This window comes from Octopus bimaculoides, chromosome 24, assembly GCF_046866305.1.
Source record: "Octopus bimaculoides isolate indiv1 chromosome 24, ASM4686630v1, whole genome shotgun sequence".
Classification (NCBI taxonomy): domain Eukaryota; kingdom Metazoa; phylum Mollusca; class Cephalopoda; order Octopoda; family Octopodidae; genus Octopus; species Octopus bimaculoides.
Genome location: NC_142951.1, coordinates 17,451,864 through 17,473,298, shown reverse-complemented (window position 1 = coordinate 17,473,298; position 21,435 = coordinate 17,451,864). Strand labels below are relative to the sequence as shown.

Sequence of the window (21,435 nt, the reverse complement as noted above, 5' to 3'; positions counted from 1 at the left end):
GCTCTATTCCTGGCTGCAAACCGCAGACCCAATCCTTCGTTATTTTTTGCCCACAATATGTGAGCAAAAACAATATTTCTTGGCCCTCAATGGGCTTGCTCGCAAATTTGCGAGCTTCACTCGGGGAGTCAAAAAAGCAGCCACACAGTTGCATATTTGACTCCCCTTGAGATATATTTAATGGTTGTATTACAACCCTTTAGTTCTTTTTCGATGGTGTTTCGAGGAAAGACAATGACGCTATCCAACACATTTGAATAGGTTCGGGGCGTCACTGTTCTTTCCTCCAGTTCTTTCAACCACTGCTTGGGTGGTCACAATTCCCACTCCAATACAGTGTCTTTATTTTTGCATGCCATGTCCGTGAATAGTTCAAAATCAGAGTTCAAAATAAATTCACAAAACAGTTCTGGAAAAAAGAAACACAGTTCACAAAAATAAGAAGAAAGATAGAAGAAAAAACTAAACAAAAAGAAGAGACAGAATAGACGTTAGATAGTCCAAATGGTCCTGGTTCAGTTCTTCAGCAAGGTACTCCAAATAGGTACTCCACTTAAAGAATTTTCGGCGAAAAACGCCAAACAAAAATCTTCACCGCTGTAGTGAAGCGAAAACGCCCACAACAGACGGCAAACACAATTTTGTTCGCTACAACGAACACACATAAAAACTCGCCAGAGGCAAGCGAAAATGTCACAGAGCTGGACAACAATTTACTGAAAATAAATAAAGAGCAACAAACTATTGCCCAGCTAAACAACAAAAACGATTTACCCCGGCGAATTTTTCGAATTATTTCTTTAATTTGACGGAACTGAAGTTCATGTCAACTTTCTGCGACAAGTAGCTCACAATAGACAACGCATGCATGAGAACACGGGAGTTGGTAAGCGAGCTACTTTCAATAAATTCGGCATTAACGGCGTTACATAGAGGGGACAAACAAAAACAGACAGACATAAAGTAACTGCGGGCTAGACATGGACTTTAATGAGATGAGGGTGATAAGGATGAAACAAATAATGAGAGAGGCACCGGTGCTCGCCGACTGATAACCCCTCGAAAATATTGTTCTTTTTTTTCCTTTTAAAGAACACTTATGAGGTTGCAAACATCTTACACTATCAATTTTTACAAAATTTCAATATATTAAAAATTCACAATTTTCATCACTCCACCTCTCCGCAAGCAGAAATGCTGCCCCTGACAAACAATTGTCTATTGTTAGGCTTGAATTTGCAGCGAGGTAGAAAAAATCTTTTTGGTTACATTCTTCTATGACTTTTGTCATCATGTTGTCCTTTATAACCTCCGCAGCCACCTGCGGAGGCCATGTAGCACTATTCGCACACTCTGAGTAGTTCCTATCTTGGCCGCACTCGCGGTCCAGGAACTCATTTACAGTCCCTCCCTCATGGTACAGGATAACATAAAAATCAGGATCCTCACTGGGAGCGGCACAATTCCCGCTGGCAGAGTCTTCCTCTCCGGTGGCACACTTCCCATCGGAGGAGCCTCGGGTTCGGTCGTCGGCGCAGTGACTTCCGCCGACCGTCTCCTATTTCTTTTTTCTTCTTTTTCTTTTTACCTGTTGCGGGGGTTATGGCCTCCCCCGGCACACCTGAGGGATCCTCTTCCTCCCCCGCAACCTGCATTTCACCTGGTGAGCAACCACCGTTGCCCAACTTTCTTTTTCCGGAGGCTTTCGTCTCTACGACTTTGTCTCACCCCACCAATGGGGGGGGGGAACAGACACTTCTTTCTTACCCTGCTCCTGGGCATATTCATGGCCCCGGGGGAAATTTATCCTGATATGGCCTGGCTCCAGACATAGGTGACACTTGGGGGGGGGGGAGGCGACCCTCAAGTATCACCGGGTATCTGGACCCGGTCATTTTTTAAATGGAGGTGCTGTTCAAGACCGAGGAAAGAGCCAGGCAACATTCGATGGCCTCTCTCAAGACAAATGATGTAGTTTTCCTACCAACATACTTTGGTAAGCTACTTAGCACACAGCCACTCCTGCGCCTATGTGTACTTCTTTCATGTTTAACATTATGGCTGCTATCAGCCACACCTCCTTTATCTCTAGTGAGACCGCCTCAATTCTAATTTTGGAGGTCCGTCTACCGAGGTAAGTCGGCAGAGCCGGTGCTACTGCCGACTTTAGAGGTGTGGTCGAGTGTTTTAGTGCTTCCTTTTCGGACGCAAATCTCACCTCTACCGTACCGAAACGTTTTCCTCTGTTGATGAACTTTGTTTCATTCCATATTTGGCGAAAAAATTTTTCGATGGCAACCTTGGATGCCATCTCTGCCTTTTGTATTGCCGTTGATAGTGCTCTATAGATGATCGTTTTCTTCTTCATGCTATCCAAAACTTTCTCTCATGGGGTCAATCTTAAGTTCGGCCCCTCCATCTGGATTAAGTCCTTATAGTCTTCGAGCTTTTCTAGACTGCCCTGCACTCCCTCGCTGGTGACTTCGGCTATGGAAACATAACTGCCACCTTTGGCCATGGACGGGTAGCTGCCTCCAATATTGCTAATTCGAGCCTGTTCAGGCGACTGCTCCACGACGTGGTCTTCCGATTCGCATGGGAAGTTTTCAATCTCCATGCTGCACGGCTCTGGCATAGAAAAAACAACTCCCCTAAACAGGGGCGGGGACGGTAAATGAACACAAGCCTGCGGTAGCAGGCTGTGCGTCAAATAATACTGAAACAAATTTGACAACAACAAGCCATTCCAAAAAGGAAAACCTACAACAAACAATATAAAACAGGTACTTAACTCAGTAGTAGAAATAACACCAGAACCAACACAAAAAAGTTCAAATTGCGAATAGATTTTTATTTCACCATTAAAGGTTATACAAAGAAGATACAGACAAGGGGTCGGGGAGATTCGCAAACGAATAATAAACGAAGTTAAAAATTGATGGTAATATAAAATGTAATGGATGATAACGAAGGGATGGGTGTGTCCCCACAAACCACGTTCCACCACTGAACCCATTATGATTCTTTTTGTTCTCCCTTAAGCAGGCACATCCACTCTCAACATGCTTGCTACTTTGTTCCATCTTTTTTCATATATACTAAGTGGCAAGCATCTCCTCTCCAGTATTATTATCCTTTTAAGGTGGAAACCAAAAAACTTTACCAAAGCAAGGCTGGAGATGTAGACGCCTGTCACTACTCCTTTCATGCGGTGCTAATGAGGCTGGAACCAAAGGTGAAAGCCTTTCTCCCGGCAGGTACCCTGTCGTCATTCAGAGACTGCTTGTACGCAAAGTCAGAGGTAGAGAAGAAGGTGGAATAAGGAGGCAAACCGAACGGTAATGGAATATTGGATTAAAAGTGAACCCGGCACAAGGGGATTCCGATAACGAATGCAAACGAAATTGAATGATATAGGACTCTTCGAAACAAGTGAGCAATGGTTAGCCGACCAGTCAAGAGCAATAAGAGCGAAAGGGTGATCAACAGACATGGAAATAGATGAGAGAAATAATACTTCACCAACAGATAACATGCCCAGTGAGAAGAGAAAAATGAAAAGCGACTGTGAAGACGTAGAGCAAAGTGGAAATGTAAATGCATTCTCAGCAAATGAAGCAGAAGTAATAGTAAGAGCTATATCACAAAAATAAGATAATGACCAACAAAACATAGTGGAGACGCTGTGCCGATATATTAGAGAAGACCCCACTCCTCAATCTGAGGTACATTGATCGACGCAAGCTCAAAGTTCAAACCGAAAAGATAGATCCGGTTCTTGGGCTATTCCAGGCGGGAAATATAACTGAAACTAACAAGACTATCTGGGCTGCAGCTATGGTTGCTGTAGATAGAGTTGGATACAATAGAAGAGAACAAACAGAACGTAAAGAACCATACTGACGAATTTGTGAGAAACAAAGTTAAAAAGACATTTAGGACAAGTTGAGAGATTAAAAAGAGGGGAAATGCAGAACGAAATCATAAGAATAATGCCGGAAAGAACATATAGAATAAGAGATAAAGAGTATGATGTGATATTAGAAGAATTGAAAGAAAGAGTAGTAGCAATCAAAGCCAAAACCGGAAAGCTATGACAATAAAAAAAGACAGATCAGGCAAAACATTGTTTAAAGCAAATCAAAACAAACTGTTTCAGGAACAAGATGTGCAGATACACGTAACAATGATACGTCATCGTAGGCAGTGGAGGTGCGGCTACTTTCACGACTGGTAGGGGCTCTGCAGTTTTAGGTGGAAGACACTCTGCTCTTATATGATCTTTCAGGCCACACTTAAAGCAGCGCGGCTTTCTGCCCTCCACCATGACTCTCAACTTTGTATCCTCACCTACCAGTATGGTGTCGGCAACTTCTTCGAGGTCTTCTGGGGCAGCTTCAATTAGCATTTCTAAACCCTACCTCTGCCAGTTTTGTTGTTTGATTTTCATTGCTTGGATGATTGTTATCTTTTCCTCCGATCCTAAAATGATAGCGGCCACAAGCCAGGCAACGTCGACCTCAGGTGGAATTTCTCCTACCTTTTCCTTGGAAGTACGCTTATCAAAGTATGTTGGTAGGAAAACTACCTCATTTGTCTTGAGAGAGGCCATCGAATGTTGCCTGGCTCTTTCCTCGGTCTTGAACCGCACCTCCATTGTTGCGAATCTTTTGCCTTTGGCAAGATATACAATATTGTATATCTTGCCAGATAGGCCTCAGACACTTCTCTGCTTGGTCTTTTGTTACCATGTCCAGTTTTTTGCTTTTTAATGAAAATGTTTTTAAAATTATTGTTTTCCTTACTGTGTTGTGAGTTATTTCACTGAGAGGAGTCAACTTAATTTCGTCCCCCTCCTTTTGTAACAATCCATTGTATCTGTCTAATTCATTTTTTTCAATTGTTAATTCTTCTTTCGTTACACCGGTTACCGCCGCAAAATTAGTTACTTTTTTCTCAAGGCAGTAAAACAAAGTGTCTCAAAAACACGATAACAGCAAGTTCAACAATAAAAATCCAACAATAATAAAAGTTGTACTAACCAAAAAAAAAAAAAAAGAAGATCCAACAATAGTGACAGGCGGACAAATTGCGAATTGATTTTTATTACAACATTAATGTTATACAAAGAGGGGACAGACAAGGGATCGAGGTGGGACTCGCAAATGATTGATGAACGAATTAAAAAATTAATGATAATATAAAATGTAACGAATGATAATGATGAAGTGGGGGATGGGTGCGACCTCACAAACACGTTCCACCACTGAACCCATTTTGATCTTTTTTGCTCTCCCTTAAGCAGGTACATCCACTCTCAACATGCTTGTCACTTTCTTCCATCTTTTTTCATATATCCTGGGCTAGGGATACCATAGCTAATGACGCGCAGGCATGCGCTGAGGCTGAGGCTGAGGCATCTTTGGCTCTACCTGGATGGTGAGTAGGTGTGGTCTCCGTTCGTCAAACTGATACTTCCTCGGTTCACCAGTTTCGGTGAACTGGAACCTTGGATTAATCGTAGACCAAAGTTGGGAGCGTGGCAGGCCGAGTATCGTCAGCATTATTTTCCTTTTAAGGTAGAAAACGAAAAAGTTTACGAAATCAAGGCTGGAGGCGAAGACACCTGTCACTACTCCTTTCATGCGTGTTTTTCAGACAACCCCTCTTGGCCACAGCCTCTACAGAGAGATAACAGACCTTCCTTTCTCTGTTCAGAGAGGGCGATGGAACAATCTTTATTATTGAGTGGGAAGACAGTTGTATTCTTCCCAAAAGTGACAACAGTTGATCACATTAACCCACAATTCCGAAATTTTCGGACACTGCACAATTGCATGCAGAACAGCTTCACTGCCCTGCTTGCATCTTGAGCAAGTGGGCGAGCAAGAAGAGTCGTGCCTGGCAAGTTTATCTCGTACTGGTAAGGCTCCTCGGTAACATTGCTAAGCCAGTGACTTTTGGAATTTATCCATAAACCCTGGCCCAAACGTTCTTCGGAACAGGCCGGCAAGTTGACCAACATCGAAATCCATGTCTTCCCCTAGAGCGTCGTCAGACTTGGCCTCTACCCGCCCTCTAGAGAATGACGAAGTGGAATCCCCGTGACCGGCATTACCCGTCCTGGAGAGAAGCGTGAGTACCTGACGATACTCGGCCTGCCACGCTCCCAACTTTGGTCTACGATTAATCCAAGGTTCCAGTTCACCGAAACTGGTGAACCGAGGAAGTATCAGTTTGACGAACGGAGACCACACCTACTCACCATCCAGGTAGAGCCAAAGATGCCTCAGCCTCAGCCTCAGCGCATGCCTGCGCGTCATTAGCTATGGTATCCCTAGCCCACCCTTTAGCGGTTGTTGGCAGCAGATAGAGCGCCTTGCAAAAGGTCCTTTGCCCTTTCACAAAACGCTGAAGAGCAATCGTTCCAACGTGTTTAGCTACGAATCGGGGCAATGCACGGCGCTTAGGCAGTAAGTGACCACCGATGCGATAAACACATTGGTGACCCCCGCCCTCCCTTTCAGGTCTGGGTTATGTGAGTCACCCAGCTCGTAACCTCGCTCCAGTTCTTTTCTCGCTGGAGGTCTGGACCGAACCAAACCCCTAGTATTTTAACCGGACCGTCCGTCCAACGTCCCACGACGCTGTTGGATGACATCGACTTGCCCCTCCAGGTGCCGAGTTGCAAGCCGACTGACTTATTACGGTTAATTTTTGCTCCTGCCGTCGCCTTGTAATCTTTAATGGCTTCACTTATCCTCTGTAGGTGTTCCACCGTGGACACGATGATGGTGACGTCGTCCGCATACGCCCTGACCGACCTTCCGCAACCTAGATCACGCAGGACACCCCTCATACTCTCCAGCTTCCGCAGTAAGGGCTCCAGAGCCAACACATACAGAAGGAGGGAAAGGGGGATATCCTTGACGTACCCAACGCTTCAAGGAGAACGTTTTTGATAAGAAACCGTTCACCCGAACGATCGAATTGATGTTGCTATATAAAGCAATGATCCACCCACGGAAGACCGGGCCAAATCCGACCGCCACAAGGACTGACACCAGATACCGATGGTCAACCCTGTCAAAAGCTTTAGATTGGTCTAAATGGACTGAAGCCCTACCCTTGCCAGGAATCCTATTAACCCTCGCTAAGGTATAGCATATAAAGTGGAGATTGTCCTGAATGAATCTACCGGGAATGGCGCAACTTTGCACCTCCCTGACTAGTCCACCCACGACCCGCGCCGACCGTTTTGCTAATACCTTAGCCAAAATCTTCAATTCTGCGTTATGCAGAGTGATGGGTCTAAAATTATCTATTATATCGCCCCCTTGTTTGGATCCTTTTTTAGTAGCACTACAACCCCCGGCTCACAGATCTAGGTATAAACTATTCTGCTGCCAGCTGATGTAGACGCACGCTAGTAGGTGCCCAAACAAGTCTGGCATACTATAATATAGCTCGTAGGATAGACCATCCAGTCCCGGCAACTTGTTCCCGTCGCACTCCGACAAAGCTTCCTCTACCTCCGCAGCTGTGGTCGGTCCTTCACTGCATTCCGCTTCCAGCCAAGAGAGACGCGGCAAACTGGCGAGTAAGTCCGCGAGGTCCTCCCTATGCTCCGGTTCATCTTCCCTCCCGAACAGCTGGGCGAAATGCTCCTGAAAAACCTTACACATCTCCTCGGGTTCGTTTACCGAACGTTCATGTTGGCCCATCAAAGACATTATTGTGACATCATTGCCACGTTGGGTCTCTACCACACGGGCCCATCCGACAGCATTGACTCCATCTCGTACCATTGCACGAATATTAGCTCTTACAATGCCTTCCTCGTGTTTAGCCTCGAGATGTTGGTTGAACGCCAATCTCGCGCCTAAAACTTAGGACGCACTGTCAGTTCTCGTTGCCTCTTCTAGAGCCTTAACTAGGTCTCTTTCTATTCTATTCTTCTTCAATCCTAACTCTTTACTAAATCTAATAGACTCAAACTTGATGGCTCTTTTGAGGGCGTACCACCATTTGTTATTGTTAATAGATCCGATAACGCCCAATTCGTCTTCTGTACTCCTTACAAGCCAAAAGTGACTTAAGTTTCCAGTAGCCAGGACCCTAACCCTAAACCTCTCCAATTGGAATTCGAGCCAACACAATCTACGCGTGCATTGCAAATTGTGTTAAAGTCTCCTAGAAAATTTGTCATGTGCGACATTCCTAGAGAATTCTCTAAGCTTCTGAAATAGACAGACAAGGAACACAGACAAGCTGAAGGTCTTACCACTGCTGTGCGTCACATCAAGGACGACCAACCTGCCTTCGGGTCAACAAAGATTGTTCTTAACTGAAGTTTCAAGTCCTTCCTGAGTAGAACTACGACGCATGCACCCCATCCCTATCCAGGTTGGCATGGTGAAATAAATTTCTCCTAGCCATTTAGGAGGAGTACAAAATCCCACAGTCCCACAGTCTGGTTTCTGTAGTGACAATTAGATCCAACCTATGCGACCTGAGGTCATTAGGTAGGTAACCTTGCTTCCAATCTGACTCCAGACGCGTACATTTATACATCCTACTTTAAGAGAGAAAAAAATCTTACCTTAATGCAGGAGGGTTGAACCCTCTTCTTCGTCCGTGGTCTGTGGAGCCACTTCAATGAATGGGTAGTATAATGATTGTACTAATTGTTTTCTCAGAAGACCTACGTACTCCGGGAATAATGTCTTTAGCCTATGATGCAGTTCACGATTGATGAATACAGATCTAATATTTTCTAGGACACCCTTGTTTGGAGGATGTTCAAATGTTTTTAGCTGATACACTTCTTTTTTCAGCTCAGCATTTCTGGTGTTATATGCCAAAATAAGACCTGTTTTGGGGGGGAGGATTGGGGAGTTTGGGTATTATGTATGCTTGCCTGTGTGAATTTGTCTGTGGAGGAGGGATGAGAATAGTGTCTGGTGTGGTAGGGGGGAAAGTGTTGTCTATGGGGACGGGGTGGGGATTAGTGTGTGGCGATAGGGAGGGGACTAGAGTCTGTGGGGGCATGACGTGGATTCTTTCCATTTCTTTTTCCCAGTCGTCCACTCACTGTCAGACGTTTTCTCCTGACCATCTTTTGTTTTCATTGAAGAATTTGTATACGCACATATGAACATACACATATATATGTATATGCGTGTATATTCTTATATACACTTGTATATATATATATATATATATATATATATATACGCACACGCATATACACGTACGTGTGTGTATAGGTTTGTCTACATAGGTATCAAATGTGTGTGTATGCGTATGTGTAAGTTTGTACGACCTACATTCCTTTGTCCAGTCTGTCGTCCTATTATTTCCATTTAGCACATAAACAAGCGTGGACTACTATAAAAGAGCAAAACGCAACAAGTTATTTTTGTCATCACTGTTTCTCTACACCAGTTTAGTCGAAAAAAAAAAAAAAAATTATCGCCAAACATGATTTCCATCTGTTTCTTCGTATTAACATTGGTATCTGTTTTTGCAGGTAAGATACTGACTTCATTGCGATTTATTGACATGTGTTTGTAAATGATATGTGTGTGTGTGTTTATGTGTTTATATTCTTAAGTATATAACTATAAAAATATAATTATCATTAAGGGTGCTGGAAAGCCAATGCTTATACGTTACAAACCACTCTAAATTTTGTCTTCTATTTACAACCCAAGGCCGAACGCCTTGGATTATAAATAATCATTACACACACACACACACACACACACACACACACACACACACATACACACACGCACATATATACATATACACACGCGTGTGTATGTATATGTATGTATATGAATTAACTTTTTGGCAAGTTTACAGAATAGTATATAGGAAAAAATAATTAGGTTAGTCAGAAGAAATGAAGAAATTGATCCTTTGTTTATTTATTGAACTTTTCACTTCAGTAGAGCTGCAAGCATTTGCAATCGCTAGACAAAAATTCTTAAACGCTAGGCAAAAATTTTTAATTAATTCTATTTCATTTTCCTTGCAAAATTTGAAATGTTTCTATATCTGTATGTAAATAAAGGGATAATTCCTTCATTTCTTATCACTAACTTTATTATTATATTTTATTATTATTATTGTTCAGTAGTTTTATTTTTATAACGTGCTTTCATTTCACTACCGAGCGCAGCTCTGTGCGCCTTGGGTATGTGCTGTGGTTTGCTGTGGTGCTCTTATGGTTACTGTATTGAAAGTGTTTTGCGTAGAATGTGTGCAGTACCCAGTAGTGCAATTTTCTGTATGTTATATATATTTGTAAGTCCTGGTGTTTTTGTTATGTATTTGTCTGAATATTTTTTTATTATACCTAAGGCACCTACTATGATAGGAATTGTTTCTGTTTTTAGATTCCACATTCGAGTTATCTCTATTTCCAGGTCTTTGTATTTTGAAAGTTTTTCCATTTCTTTTAGAGAAACGTTGTCATCTGCTGGTATTGATACATCAATTAAAAAGCATTTTTTTCCTTCATGATCTTTGACAACTATATCTGGTCTATTTGCCTTAATTTCTCTATCTGTGTGTATTGGCATATCCCAGAGTATGGTTGCTTTCTCGTTTTCTGTGACCTTTTCTGGCGTGTGTTTATACCATCTTTTTTCTGTTGTTATTCCATAGTGTTGGCATAGCTTCCAGTGTATATAGGTCCCACCTCTGTCGTGTCTGTGAATATATTCCTTCTTAGCCAGGACTGGGCAGCCAGAGATAATATGATTTATTTATTATTATTATTATTATTGTTCAGTAGTTTTATTTTTCAATAATAATAATAATAATAAATAAATTATTATTATTATTATTATTATTATTATTATTATTATTATCATTATTATTATTATTATAGACGTCGTACAGTATACAATATCATAAGGTTGTTGATTGAAGATATTTTGCCTACCGGGGGTTTGTAGTTTTTGTCAAGTCACAAGGATCTCAGACAGACAATACTTTACGCAATATACGTGCAGTTCCAAGTAATGCCGACTTTTGCAATACACCTAGATTGTAGGGTATTTCTAAAGTTTTCAGATGTTTTTCAGATTAGATGGTATTGAATCCAATGCTCCGATGACAATAGGGATAACCTTTATGTTTGACTCTCGTAGCTGCCACATTTTAGCGCTCTCAATTCTCAGATCTCCATATTTATCAACTTTTCTCTTTCTTTCATGATGATATGTTGTTCTGGCATTGCCACGTCAGTTATTAGGCACTCTTGTTTGTCCCTCCTAAAGGTGACTATATCTGGCCTTCGGTGCTCTAATACTTTGTCTGTCTGGAAGACAAAGTCCCTGAGGACTTCACCTTTTCATCCATTACCTTTTTCGGTGTATGTTGGTACCGAGCACCCATAACCTCATATCCATACTTACGGCATATTAGCCAGTGGAGGTTTTGGGCTACCTTGTCGTGTCTGCGCGTGTACTCTTTCTGCGCAAGACTTTCACAAGCACTAATAATGTGAGTCACGCTTTCAATCCTCTTCTCACACTTTTCACTGAGTTGGTATACAATGCCTGGTCCTGGGCAGCGATGATTAGGCCTCCAGTAATCTTTCTTAGGTCACCCTTGTTAAGCCACCTCCATGATGCTTCTTAGTCTTTTAATTTGTTGGTTTATTATTATTATTATTATTATTATTATTATTATTATTATTATTATTATTATTATTATTATTATTATTATTATTATTTCATGTTTGACTTTTGTTTTGCATTTGTACAAGTTGGATCCAAGTCTCACCCAGAGACCTCAAGAGACAACAAGTTAGAAGTTCATGTAGGTGTTATGCCTAGGGTACCATATATTTGGATTTGTACATAGTATTGTTCTAGAGAATGTTTAAGAAACTATAAGAAAATTATGTGTTTGTTTTAAAATTTGAAATCACATAAACAGTATTTTACGTAGGATATGGGCAGTTCCCATGAGCACTATCTTTTGAACTTCAGCCATTTTGGGGTTTCCTGGTATCTGAGCTAGGTAGTAATCAGCCCGTTTCGCTGTCATTCCCAGGGCACCTATGACAATAGGTATTGTTTTAGTCTTCAGGTTCCATATTTTGCTAATTTCTATTTCAAGATCTTTATATTTGCTCAGTTTTTGGTAGGTCTAGTCATATCAATGAGGAGGCATGATTTTTGTCTGAAGTCTTTCAGTATGATGTCTGGCCTATTTGCGTCTATCTTTCTGTCAGTTTGAATGGTGAAGTTCCAGAGGAGTGCGATGTGATCATTTTCAAGTACTGGGGGTGGTTTGTGTTCCCACCAGTTTTTATCATGGGGCAAGTCCAGGTTTTTGCATATTACCCAGTGAATGTATTGTGCAGCTCTATCATGCCTGTTGAGATACTCTGTAGGCGCAAGCAGACTGCACATGGAGACAACATGATCGATGGTCTCATTTTGTTGTTGGCATATACGACATAATGGGGAGCTGCCGTTCTTTAATATGTTGGTCTGGTAGTTCTTTGTAGGTAGGAATTGATCTTGGGCTGCTATGATAAACCCCTCTGTTTCTGATTTCAAGACAGAGGTCATTAGCCATTGGTGGGTAAGGGCTTTGTCAATATCTGCATTATTCGCTCTCTTTGGATATTTGCCATTGAGAGGTTTTCCATGCCATTTTTCAGTCATAATATCTAAAGCAGCAATTTTGGCACGAGTTTTCAAGCGCTTAGCTTTTTCTGCTGGTGTTTCTAGTTCGTCTAATTCTTGAATTTGTTGCAATTGGAATTCACTTAGATATTCCTTTGCCTGTTTTGTTACTGAGTAAGATGCTTTCTTGTGGCTACCTTCATTGTTAATGCCAGCTGTAGAAGTCCACGGCCTCCCTCTTTTCTTGGCAGATAAAGACGTTCTATATCTGCCTTAGGGTGGTGCATTCTATGCATTGTCAACAGTTTTCGTATTTTTCTGTCAACATTACATATTTCAGTAATTGACTAGTTAACGATATTGAAACTGTAAGTCACGACTGGTATGGCTAGAGCATTGATCGCTTCGATCCTGTTTCTTGCGTTCAGCTCTGTCTTCAGTATTGCTCTCACCCTGCGATAACATTCTCTTCTGATCCTTTCCCTCATCACTGGATGCTTGATATTGTCCCCTTCAATTACCCCTAGGCATCTGTAGCTCTCCGCTGGTTCTAACTCTTTTATGACATTTTGCTGGTCAAGGTTCACATTAGATGTTTTTATCATTTTTCATTTGATAAAGGTAGCTTATGCACATTTATCAAGGCCAAATTGCATTCTGATGTCATCACTGAATTGTTTAACAATCGCTAGTAAGCCTTTGAGTTGTTGGTCATTTTTTGCAAAGAGCTTTAAATCATCCATGTAAATGAGATGATTTATATTTTTATCAAATATTTTATAACCATACTGTGCATCATTGAACAATTTTGAGAGCGGTATTAGGGCTAGACAGAAGAGGAGTGGTGATAGTGAGTCACCCTGGAAAATGCCACATGAAATTCTTACATCTTCAGCATTTAGAGATTCATTGTCATTGTTCAACGTCAGTGTGATTCTCCATGATCTCATACTTACAGATAAAAAGTTTCGCAGAGTAGGAGCTACTTTATACATTTCCAGACATTTCCTAATCCAGCTATGTGGTAGGCTATCAAAGGCCTTTTTATAGTCTATCCAGGCTATTGACAAGTCTTTGTGTCGCTTATGACAATCTTCTAAGATCATCTTATTGATGAGTAGCTGATCTTTACAACCATAAGATCCACGTTTACATCCCTTTTGCTCATTAGGGAGTATGCTACTTTCTATTAAAAAACTATAGGTATACTCAGTTGGGACAGATGTTAGCGTCTTATACATTGTTGTTAAGCAGGTTATGGGTCGATAATTTTTTGGTTCGTTTGTTTTAGAAGTAGGAATGTCAAACCATTAACTAGCCAAGAGGGCATCAAACTAGGAGTTTGCAAAACATCATTGTAAAGTTTTGTTAGCAGTTCATGGCTCTCTGGGAAGGCATTCAACCAGAAGTTAGGAATTTTATCCTTTCCTGGAGACTTCTATTTGCTTGACCTCCTGAGAGCAGATCTTATATCTTCTACCTTGACACCCTCCCACTTTTGCTCCTCTAAGGAGTGAGTCTAAGTCTGTAGATATTCTATCAATCCAAGGGGCCTTTTCATTGTGTGTTTTATCTTCTGCCCAGATTTTATTCCAAAATTCCTGCACTTCTTCTTTTGATGGGACAGACTTTATTGTTACTGGTGTTTTCCCTATCTTCTTGTAGAAATTTTTAGGGTTATTTTTGAAAATGTTATTATCTCTGAAGAATCTAACACGCTTTTCATACCTTGCTATACGGGCAGCTTTAGCACATACCTTTTGCTTGATGGTTTCTATGGTGGCATCAATGTCAACTATGGTTTTCACATTATATTTTTTCTTTAGTTTTTGTGTCTTTGTAGGTTTGATACTCTTATCAAATTTAAGGTCTTTCAAACATTCTATGTCAGATCTAAATAGCTTAATTTGGTGTTGAATGCGTTCTTGCCAAGAAGGCTTTTTGTGGGAGTGTTGTCGTTTTCTAATCTTTTCACCACATAGAATCGTTGACATTTATGCGGATGCCTAGTACAGGTGGTTTAGATCTGTAATATCAACATCATTAGCTGAAATTATATCCTTAAGTGCAAAGCGGATTTTACCAATTATTTTCAGGTTTTGGTTAGAATTGCGAATTTTGGGGAGAGTGTCGCGTTCATTCATACTGGTTTCTTTAATTTTCAGCCATTCAATCATGATTTGATTTTTTAGATCATGTAGTTCTGTTGCGTCGATTTCTGTATGACTTCCTTCATCTATTTGATTTTCACCTGCCTTAGTGTTTATGGTTGGTTCAGAGAGTATTTCACTTTGCCTATCAGTTACATTAACTCTTTCAATCATTATTGTATTTTCATCAGCCTTGGGCTGGTTTATAATTATTTCCTCTGTAGTATCTTCTTTAGCTGCAGTTTCATTCTTTTTATCCCTTACTGCTAGTTTAATTTGGTCAATCTCTATTTCAGTTAGTAATTCTTTTTTTATAATGTTTCTTCTGACGTTGGCAAGTTTGTTACTGTCTATGTAGGGTCTTACTTCAAGGTGTTTCTGTCTCCAGTTTAAGTAGGTTTGTACAGTATTCGATTTATTTGTGGGGAAATATATGGCATGGTAGAAGGCCGTAATAACTTCTTTATTATCTTCCCTAGACCATTTTTCATTCCTTTTCTTTTGGTTGTTTGGTGATGAGCATGGATGGCCATCTGTTGGAATATTCCGGTTGTGGGGTACTTCCAGCTGCTGTGTGTCGGGAAGATTTGAACCAGTAGCAGATTTCTCGTCTCGAATCTGGTTCATCATTCGAGTACGTGGTCCTTTATAATCCGGTCGGTGACCATTTCGGTTTGTATGTTGTTTTGTTAACAGTTATTATTATTATTATTATTATTATTATTATTATTATTATTATTATTATTGGCCAGTTGGCAGAATCGTTAGAATGATGGGTATAATTCTTAGCGGCTTTTCATCCATCTTTTACGTTCTGAGTTCAAATTTCACCGAAGTCATCTTTGCTTTTCATCCTTTCGAGGTTGAGCACTGGGGTCGAAGTAATCGATTTACCCCTTCACCCGAACTTGCTGACCTTGTGCTAAAATTTGAAACCATTATATGTATATATATATTGATACATGCACGCTCCCCCACAATACCCTCATATCTATATATATATATAAAAATGAGAATGTGTGCCTGTCTGTCTATCTGTGTGTGTGTGTGTGTATGTGTGTGTGTATGTGTGTGTGTGTGTGTGTGTGTGTGAATCCCTAAAACTCGAGAACTACACAACCAATTTCACTCAAATTTTACACATGCCTTACTTAGAGTCCCGGTTGTGTTTTAGTCAAAACAATTTTTAACTTCTTGCAAAGTTCGAGCCCACAGCAACATCATATCTCCTCCACTATTTAAGTATTACGTGTCAAAAGTGAAACAAAAACACTCATGTCAAATACTTTCACTTTCAAAATGAAACTTTTCCACTATTTCAGTATCAAAACTGAAGCAATCACATTTCGATACTGTAATGACAGATACTTTGACTTTAATGGTTTCATTTTCATACTGAATCTACTACAGTGAAACTATACGCTCAAATATATACAGGCATACATACATATATACATACATACATGCATATATATATATATATATATATATATATATATATATATATATATATATATATATATATATATACTCAAATGTATCCATATACATGTATATATATATATATAGATTATATATATATATATAGAGAGAGAGAGAGAAAGATGTATAGATGTATATGTACGCGTATATGTATAGATATAGATCTATATGCATACATGTATATGTATACAATGTGTAGATGTATATATATATATATAGATGTACATGTAATATGTACACATATATACACATATATACATGCATACAGATATCTATACATATATACACCCATACACACACACATACACATGCTCACAAACACATTAGTCATTTGTTTTTTTATCCAAAACTACGTCAAAAGAACTGAATGGATCTTTATGAAATTTGGAAATTATATTCTATGCATAACGGCCATAACCCCCATGAAAATTCATATGTTTTTAATGTTCATGAAATTTTAACCATACATATTACACACAAATTAAGTAATATTTCTAAAATTTCTTCTTAGAAGTTACAAATACCCCTTCATGGGGACTTCACACCCACAATTTAGTCATTTTTCCTAAGCAAAGACGAATACAGTTGTACCATTGGAAGCTATAGGGTCACCCGAACATAACAGATGAGCATTATTTGTAATTCAACGGTACAACAGTGTAAGACTTACATTGATATACTTACATTGTGATCTCTGCAATGGGATGCATAAATTGTCAAGTAAATGAGACGCATCTTTGCCTCCACTGATTCACTTGCAAAGTGTTGAGTGAAATTATTTCGTTGCAGAACTCCTTTGAGTCTTTTTATTATCACTGGGACACACATAGTCCCCAGTTGGTAAAATTGATTTCAAGGCCTCCCCAGATGAATGACTGGTTGTTCTAAGATATTTATTGATTGTAAATTTTTTCTGCCCTGTTACCTATCGGTATAATGGTGATTTGCAAACTTCAGAGGCGACACTTTCATTTCCCTTTACTCCAAACGTCTGTCACCTGTATGGTGAGGAATCCTACATTGGGCAGTAGTAACGACTAGGCTAGGGTAGCTGACTGATTATCGTGATCATTCGTATTTTGGTTTCCTGTAGCTTTGATCTCTTTTACAAACCCAGTGAACATACATATATTTCCTATTTCAAAGAAATTCAAACAATACATATTAGACCCAAGTTAAAAAGATTTCCAACAATTCAACTTCTCTGGTTGACATTAACACCCCCACCCCCAATGTGGGCCTTAACTCCCACATTTTTCAGCTCCATTAGCTCCATTTTTCAAGAGCAAAATCCTTTTTACAGGGTCCATAACACTGGAATTTTGGAATGTGCGCATAAATATCAGATATATAAAGATGAGAATGTGTGTCTGTGTGAATCCCTAAAACTCGAGAACTACACAACCAATTTCATTCTAAGTTAACACATGCCTTACTTAGGGTCCATGTAGTGTCTTAGGCCCAAAAATTTTAACTTCTTGAGCCCACAGGAATATCATATCTCCTCCACTATTTCAGTATTACGTGTCAAAAGTGAAACAATAACATTACTCAACTGTAATGTCAGATACTTTCACTTTAACATTGAAACTATTCCACTATTTCAGTATTACTTGTCAAAAGTGAAACAATAACATGTTTCTACTGTAATTTCAAATACTTTCACTTTAATACTTTCAATTTCATACTGAAACTATTAAAGTGAAACTATACTCTCACATATATACAGGCATACTATAAGACCCAAGTTAAAAACATTCCCAACAATTCAACTTCTCTGGTTGACATTAACACCCCCACCCCACATTTCCACATTTTAGAGCTCCATGAGCTCCATTTTTCAGGAGCAAAATCCTTTTTACAGGTTCCAGAAGACTGAAATTTTGGAATATGCGCATAAAGATCAATAGTATGGGATACATGTCTCATGATTAGAATTTTTTAGGGCGTATAAAGAGGGAAAGAACCCTCATGTGTAATTTTGATGAAATTCGAATCATTTGCATTCCAGTTCCTTACAGAAAATATAAGAGAAAAGTCTCATTCTTCAATTGCATGTAACACGGGCAACGCCGGGTATCTCTGCTAGTATATATATATATATATATATATATATATATATATATATATATATATATATATATAATACAAAGAATATATATACATGTATACACACATATATGTACATACTTACATCTACATGTGTATATACATGCATATCAGGGTACAGGACGTTAGAACAATAAACTACAGACAACGGAACGAACACATAGGAAAACGGAAAGCCACTTGGAATATCCCTTCATCAGCTGTCTCTATTCTATCTAGACGTTTCGAAGACAAGACAGAACGTACTCTAGAATAGTCTCTTCCTGAGTAGTGGATCAACCCACTACACAGAGGATTCCAAGGTGGCAAACACAAACCAAGACAGGAAAAAATGGACAGTGAAAACAACATTCAAAAGCCGTACGGCCAAACGCAAATCTGAGGTAGAACGCTAGTAGTTCGTCTTGCCTTCACAGCGGCTGGAGTGAAAAGAAAGTTGACCACAGGTCACACGAGAGCAGAGAGGATGGTGGAGGGAGGAAGTGGAACAAGGAGGAAGGGACAGAAGCAGTGAAGTAGAGGCCAGGACAGAGGGGTAGATAGGAAGATAGAAGAAGACAGATAGATAAATATATATATATATATATATATATATATATATATATATTCTCCTATTCTGCTTAGAAACATATGCATATATCAAAGGGTAAGTTGCCTAAGAATTCGTAAGTCACAAAAAGTAGGTACTCTTATATTTGTCAGTAGAGGCCGTTATAAGTTCTCCCTTAACTCGTATGCGAAAGCGATTTGTATACCGGCTGAAATGGATGTATAATACTGTGTACATATGTGTGTGCGTGTAATTCTGCTAGTTCGCCGCCTTAGAAGAGCTGTTATATTGCTATTATATATACAGTCGGCAAGCAGACAGACTCGCAGGCACACCAGACAAAATACTTAACGGCATTTTCTCTGTCTTTACGTTCTGATGTCAAATTCCGCTGAGGTCTACTTTGCTTTTCAACCAATATTACTATGATGTCATTCTTTTTGTTTATTTGCATTTACATATATGCTAATATACTTATGTATCTACATATCTATCAATACTTTTTTATGTTATATTTTTATACAGCACCACCAAGAACTCAGATAGTAGAGGGAGATCCAGCGTTGTTCTGTGAAATGCCATCACTTGTATTCCTGAAAATCTACAGAACCTATATGATGGGTTATAGAATGTGTGGTGGAACACTAATCAGTCCGTCCTACGTCATCACAGCTGCTCACTGTTTGTAAGTAACATTGGCGGCGGCGGTGGCGGTGGTGATGGTGGTGGTAATGCAAGGTGGTTGCGGTGACGTGGGGTACTGCACAGTGGAGTGTTTGAGGCAGCGTAGAGTGGAGTGTATGAAAGTATAGCGTGGAGATGCTGGTTGGTATAAGGCAGGTGGTGTGTTTTGGTGTGGAGGTGATGGTATTTTGAAGGGCTTTAGTGGAATGTGGATTGCGTTATATTATTGATTTCAAATTTTGGCTCAAGGCCAGCAATTTCAGGAGAGATGTAAGTCGTTAACATGAACTCCATGGCTCAACTGAAACTTATTTTTTATATCGAACCGGTGGCATTGAAACTCAGAACGTAAAGTTGGAAGAAAATCCGCTGAGCATTTTGTCTGTCGCAGTAACGACCCTGCCAGCTCGCCGCCTTATTGTATTATACGGCAACAGTATACAATGTGAGTTGTGTTAGTTATACTGTCGGGTATTTATTAAGTGTATGTGAAGCGTGTGGCTTTAGAGTAATGTTGTGTGGATTATTCGGTGGGGATTCCGTAGAATATATATTGTGTAAGGTGAGTTAGTTCATGGCTCGTCATTGTGTATGTGCTGTGTATGATGTAAAGAGAGAGTACCGTTTGAGTAATGCTTTTAGAGGGAGGTATCTTGCGTAGGATGAGGGCCGAGTCTATCATGGTCATTTTACAGATTGTGCGCAGCGTTTTAAGCCCTGATTTTAATGGTACTATTTTTATTTTCATACATTCCTGTTTGTTTCATTTTTAAGATCCTTGCCCTTTGACAGCATATATACCTTCTTCCAAGCATCATTTTAGTCAGAAGAAATCGAAATATCTATCAGAGAATATTTTCGTTCCAATCCTTGATTATTAAATCCAAACGAATTTCGTTCCCATGTACCATATTCGGAACTTATACATCTTCATATCCATTTTCACATTGAATTGTGGGCATATTGCTTAATAGATATAGCTATAGGCTATACTTGGAAAAGACTGAACGGCTGGAAATTATGTGGTAAACCATCTCATTGTAATAGTTGCACAATGTGAATTTGTTGTTTGCATCTTATTTCGTTATTATATTTTTGTTGCTGTTTGAAGATAGGCATTAGTTTTGTAAAGCTAAAACTCATGTCATCTTTTTCTGCTTTAAGTTAAAGCTTTTGAGCATTGCTACTTTTCACTTAAGTTTGCTTCTCTTCTGTCGAGTTTGGGGAATATTGACCATGAAGAGGGTTTTCTTTTTCCATATTACTGCGATATATTTTGTAATTTCGCTTGATTTTACACTTTCTTTGGAACTTCACTATTGCCTTGTTTTTGTCGAAGTATTTTCTGCGTTACAATTAATTTCCAGTTTGTAGTTTAATGTTTCCCTACATAAACAGAACAACTCCTTCGTTTTTTGTTTTTATTGCACAAATCCTTTTCCATTTGTTTGCTTTTAAGCATTTTCTAAGCCCACTGTAGTTGTTTTGTAGTAGTTTTCTATTCGTATTAGACTTTTTACCAATTTTGCACCTCGTTCTGGAATGATTTTAAGGGTAAACCTCAGTTTTCGTAACGAATTTTCTTCCATCTCTTTTATTATCTGAAATCAGCGAGTTTAAAAGGTGTATTTCAACTTTAGGGACAAAACAGTCTACATAAAATCAGATCCAGATAGTAGGAAAGCCAAGTGACGAGTGCTTTATCAAAAAGTTACAATAAAGAGTGACACATGAGAACGTGCGTTATGGTGCAGCAATCTGGTTTTGTTTGTCCATCTCTCAGACATCTTCATTCACAATGTCT

The 21,435-nt window shown here is 39.5% G+C and overlaps 1 protein-coding gene across 1 annotated transcript in view; it reads left to right on the top strand.

Annotated features, from left to right (window-relative positions):
• The first annotated feature begins 9,423 nt into the window (after window positions 1-9,423).
• The window catches only part of LOC106869287 (trypsin-2), a 45,237-nt gene continuing 33,225 nt past the window's right edge, over window positions 9,424-21,435 (top strand). Inside the window, exons 1-2 of the mRNA XM_014914959.3 lie at window positions 9,424-9,532; window positions 19,473-19,632. Of these exons, the coding sequence (XP_014770445.1) occupies window positions 9,484-9,532; window positions 19,473-19,632 (209 nt within the window). The 5' untranslated portion in view covers window positions 9,424-9,483. The remainder of the gene's footprint in view (window positions 9,533-19,472; window positions 19,633-21,435) is intronic.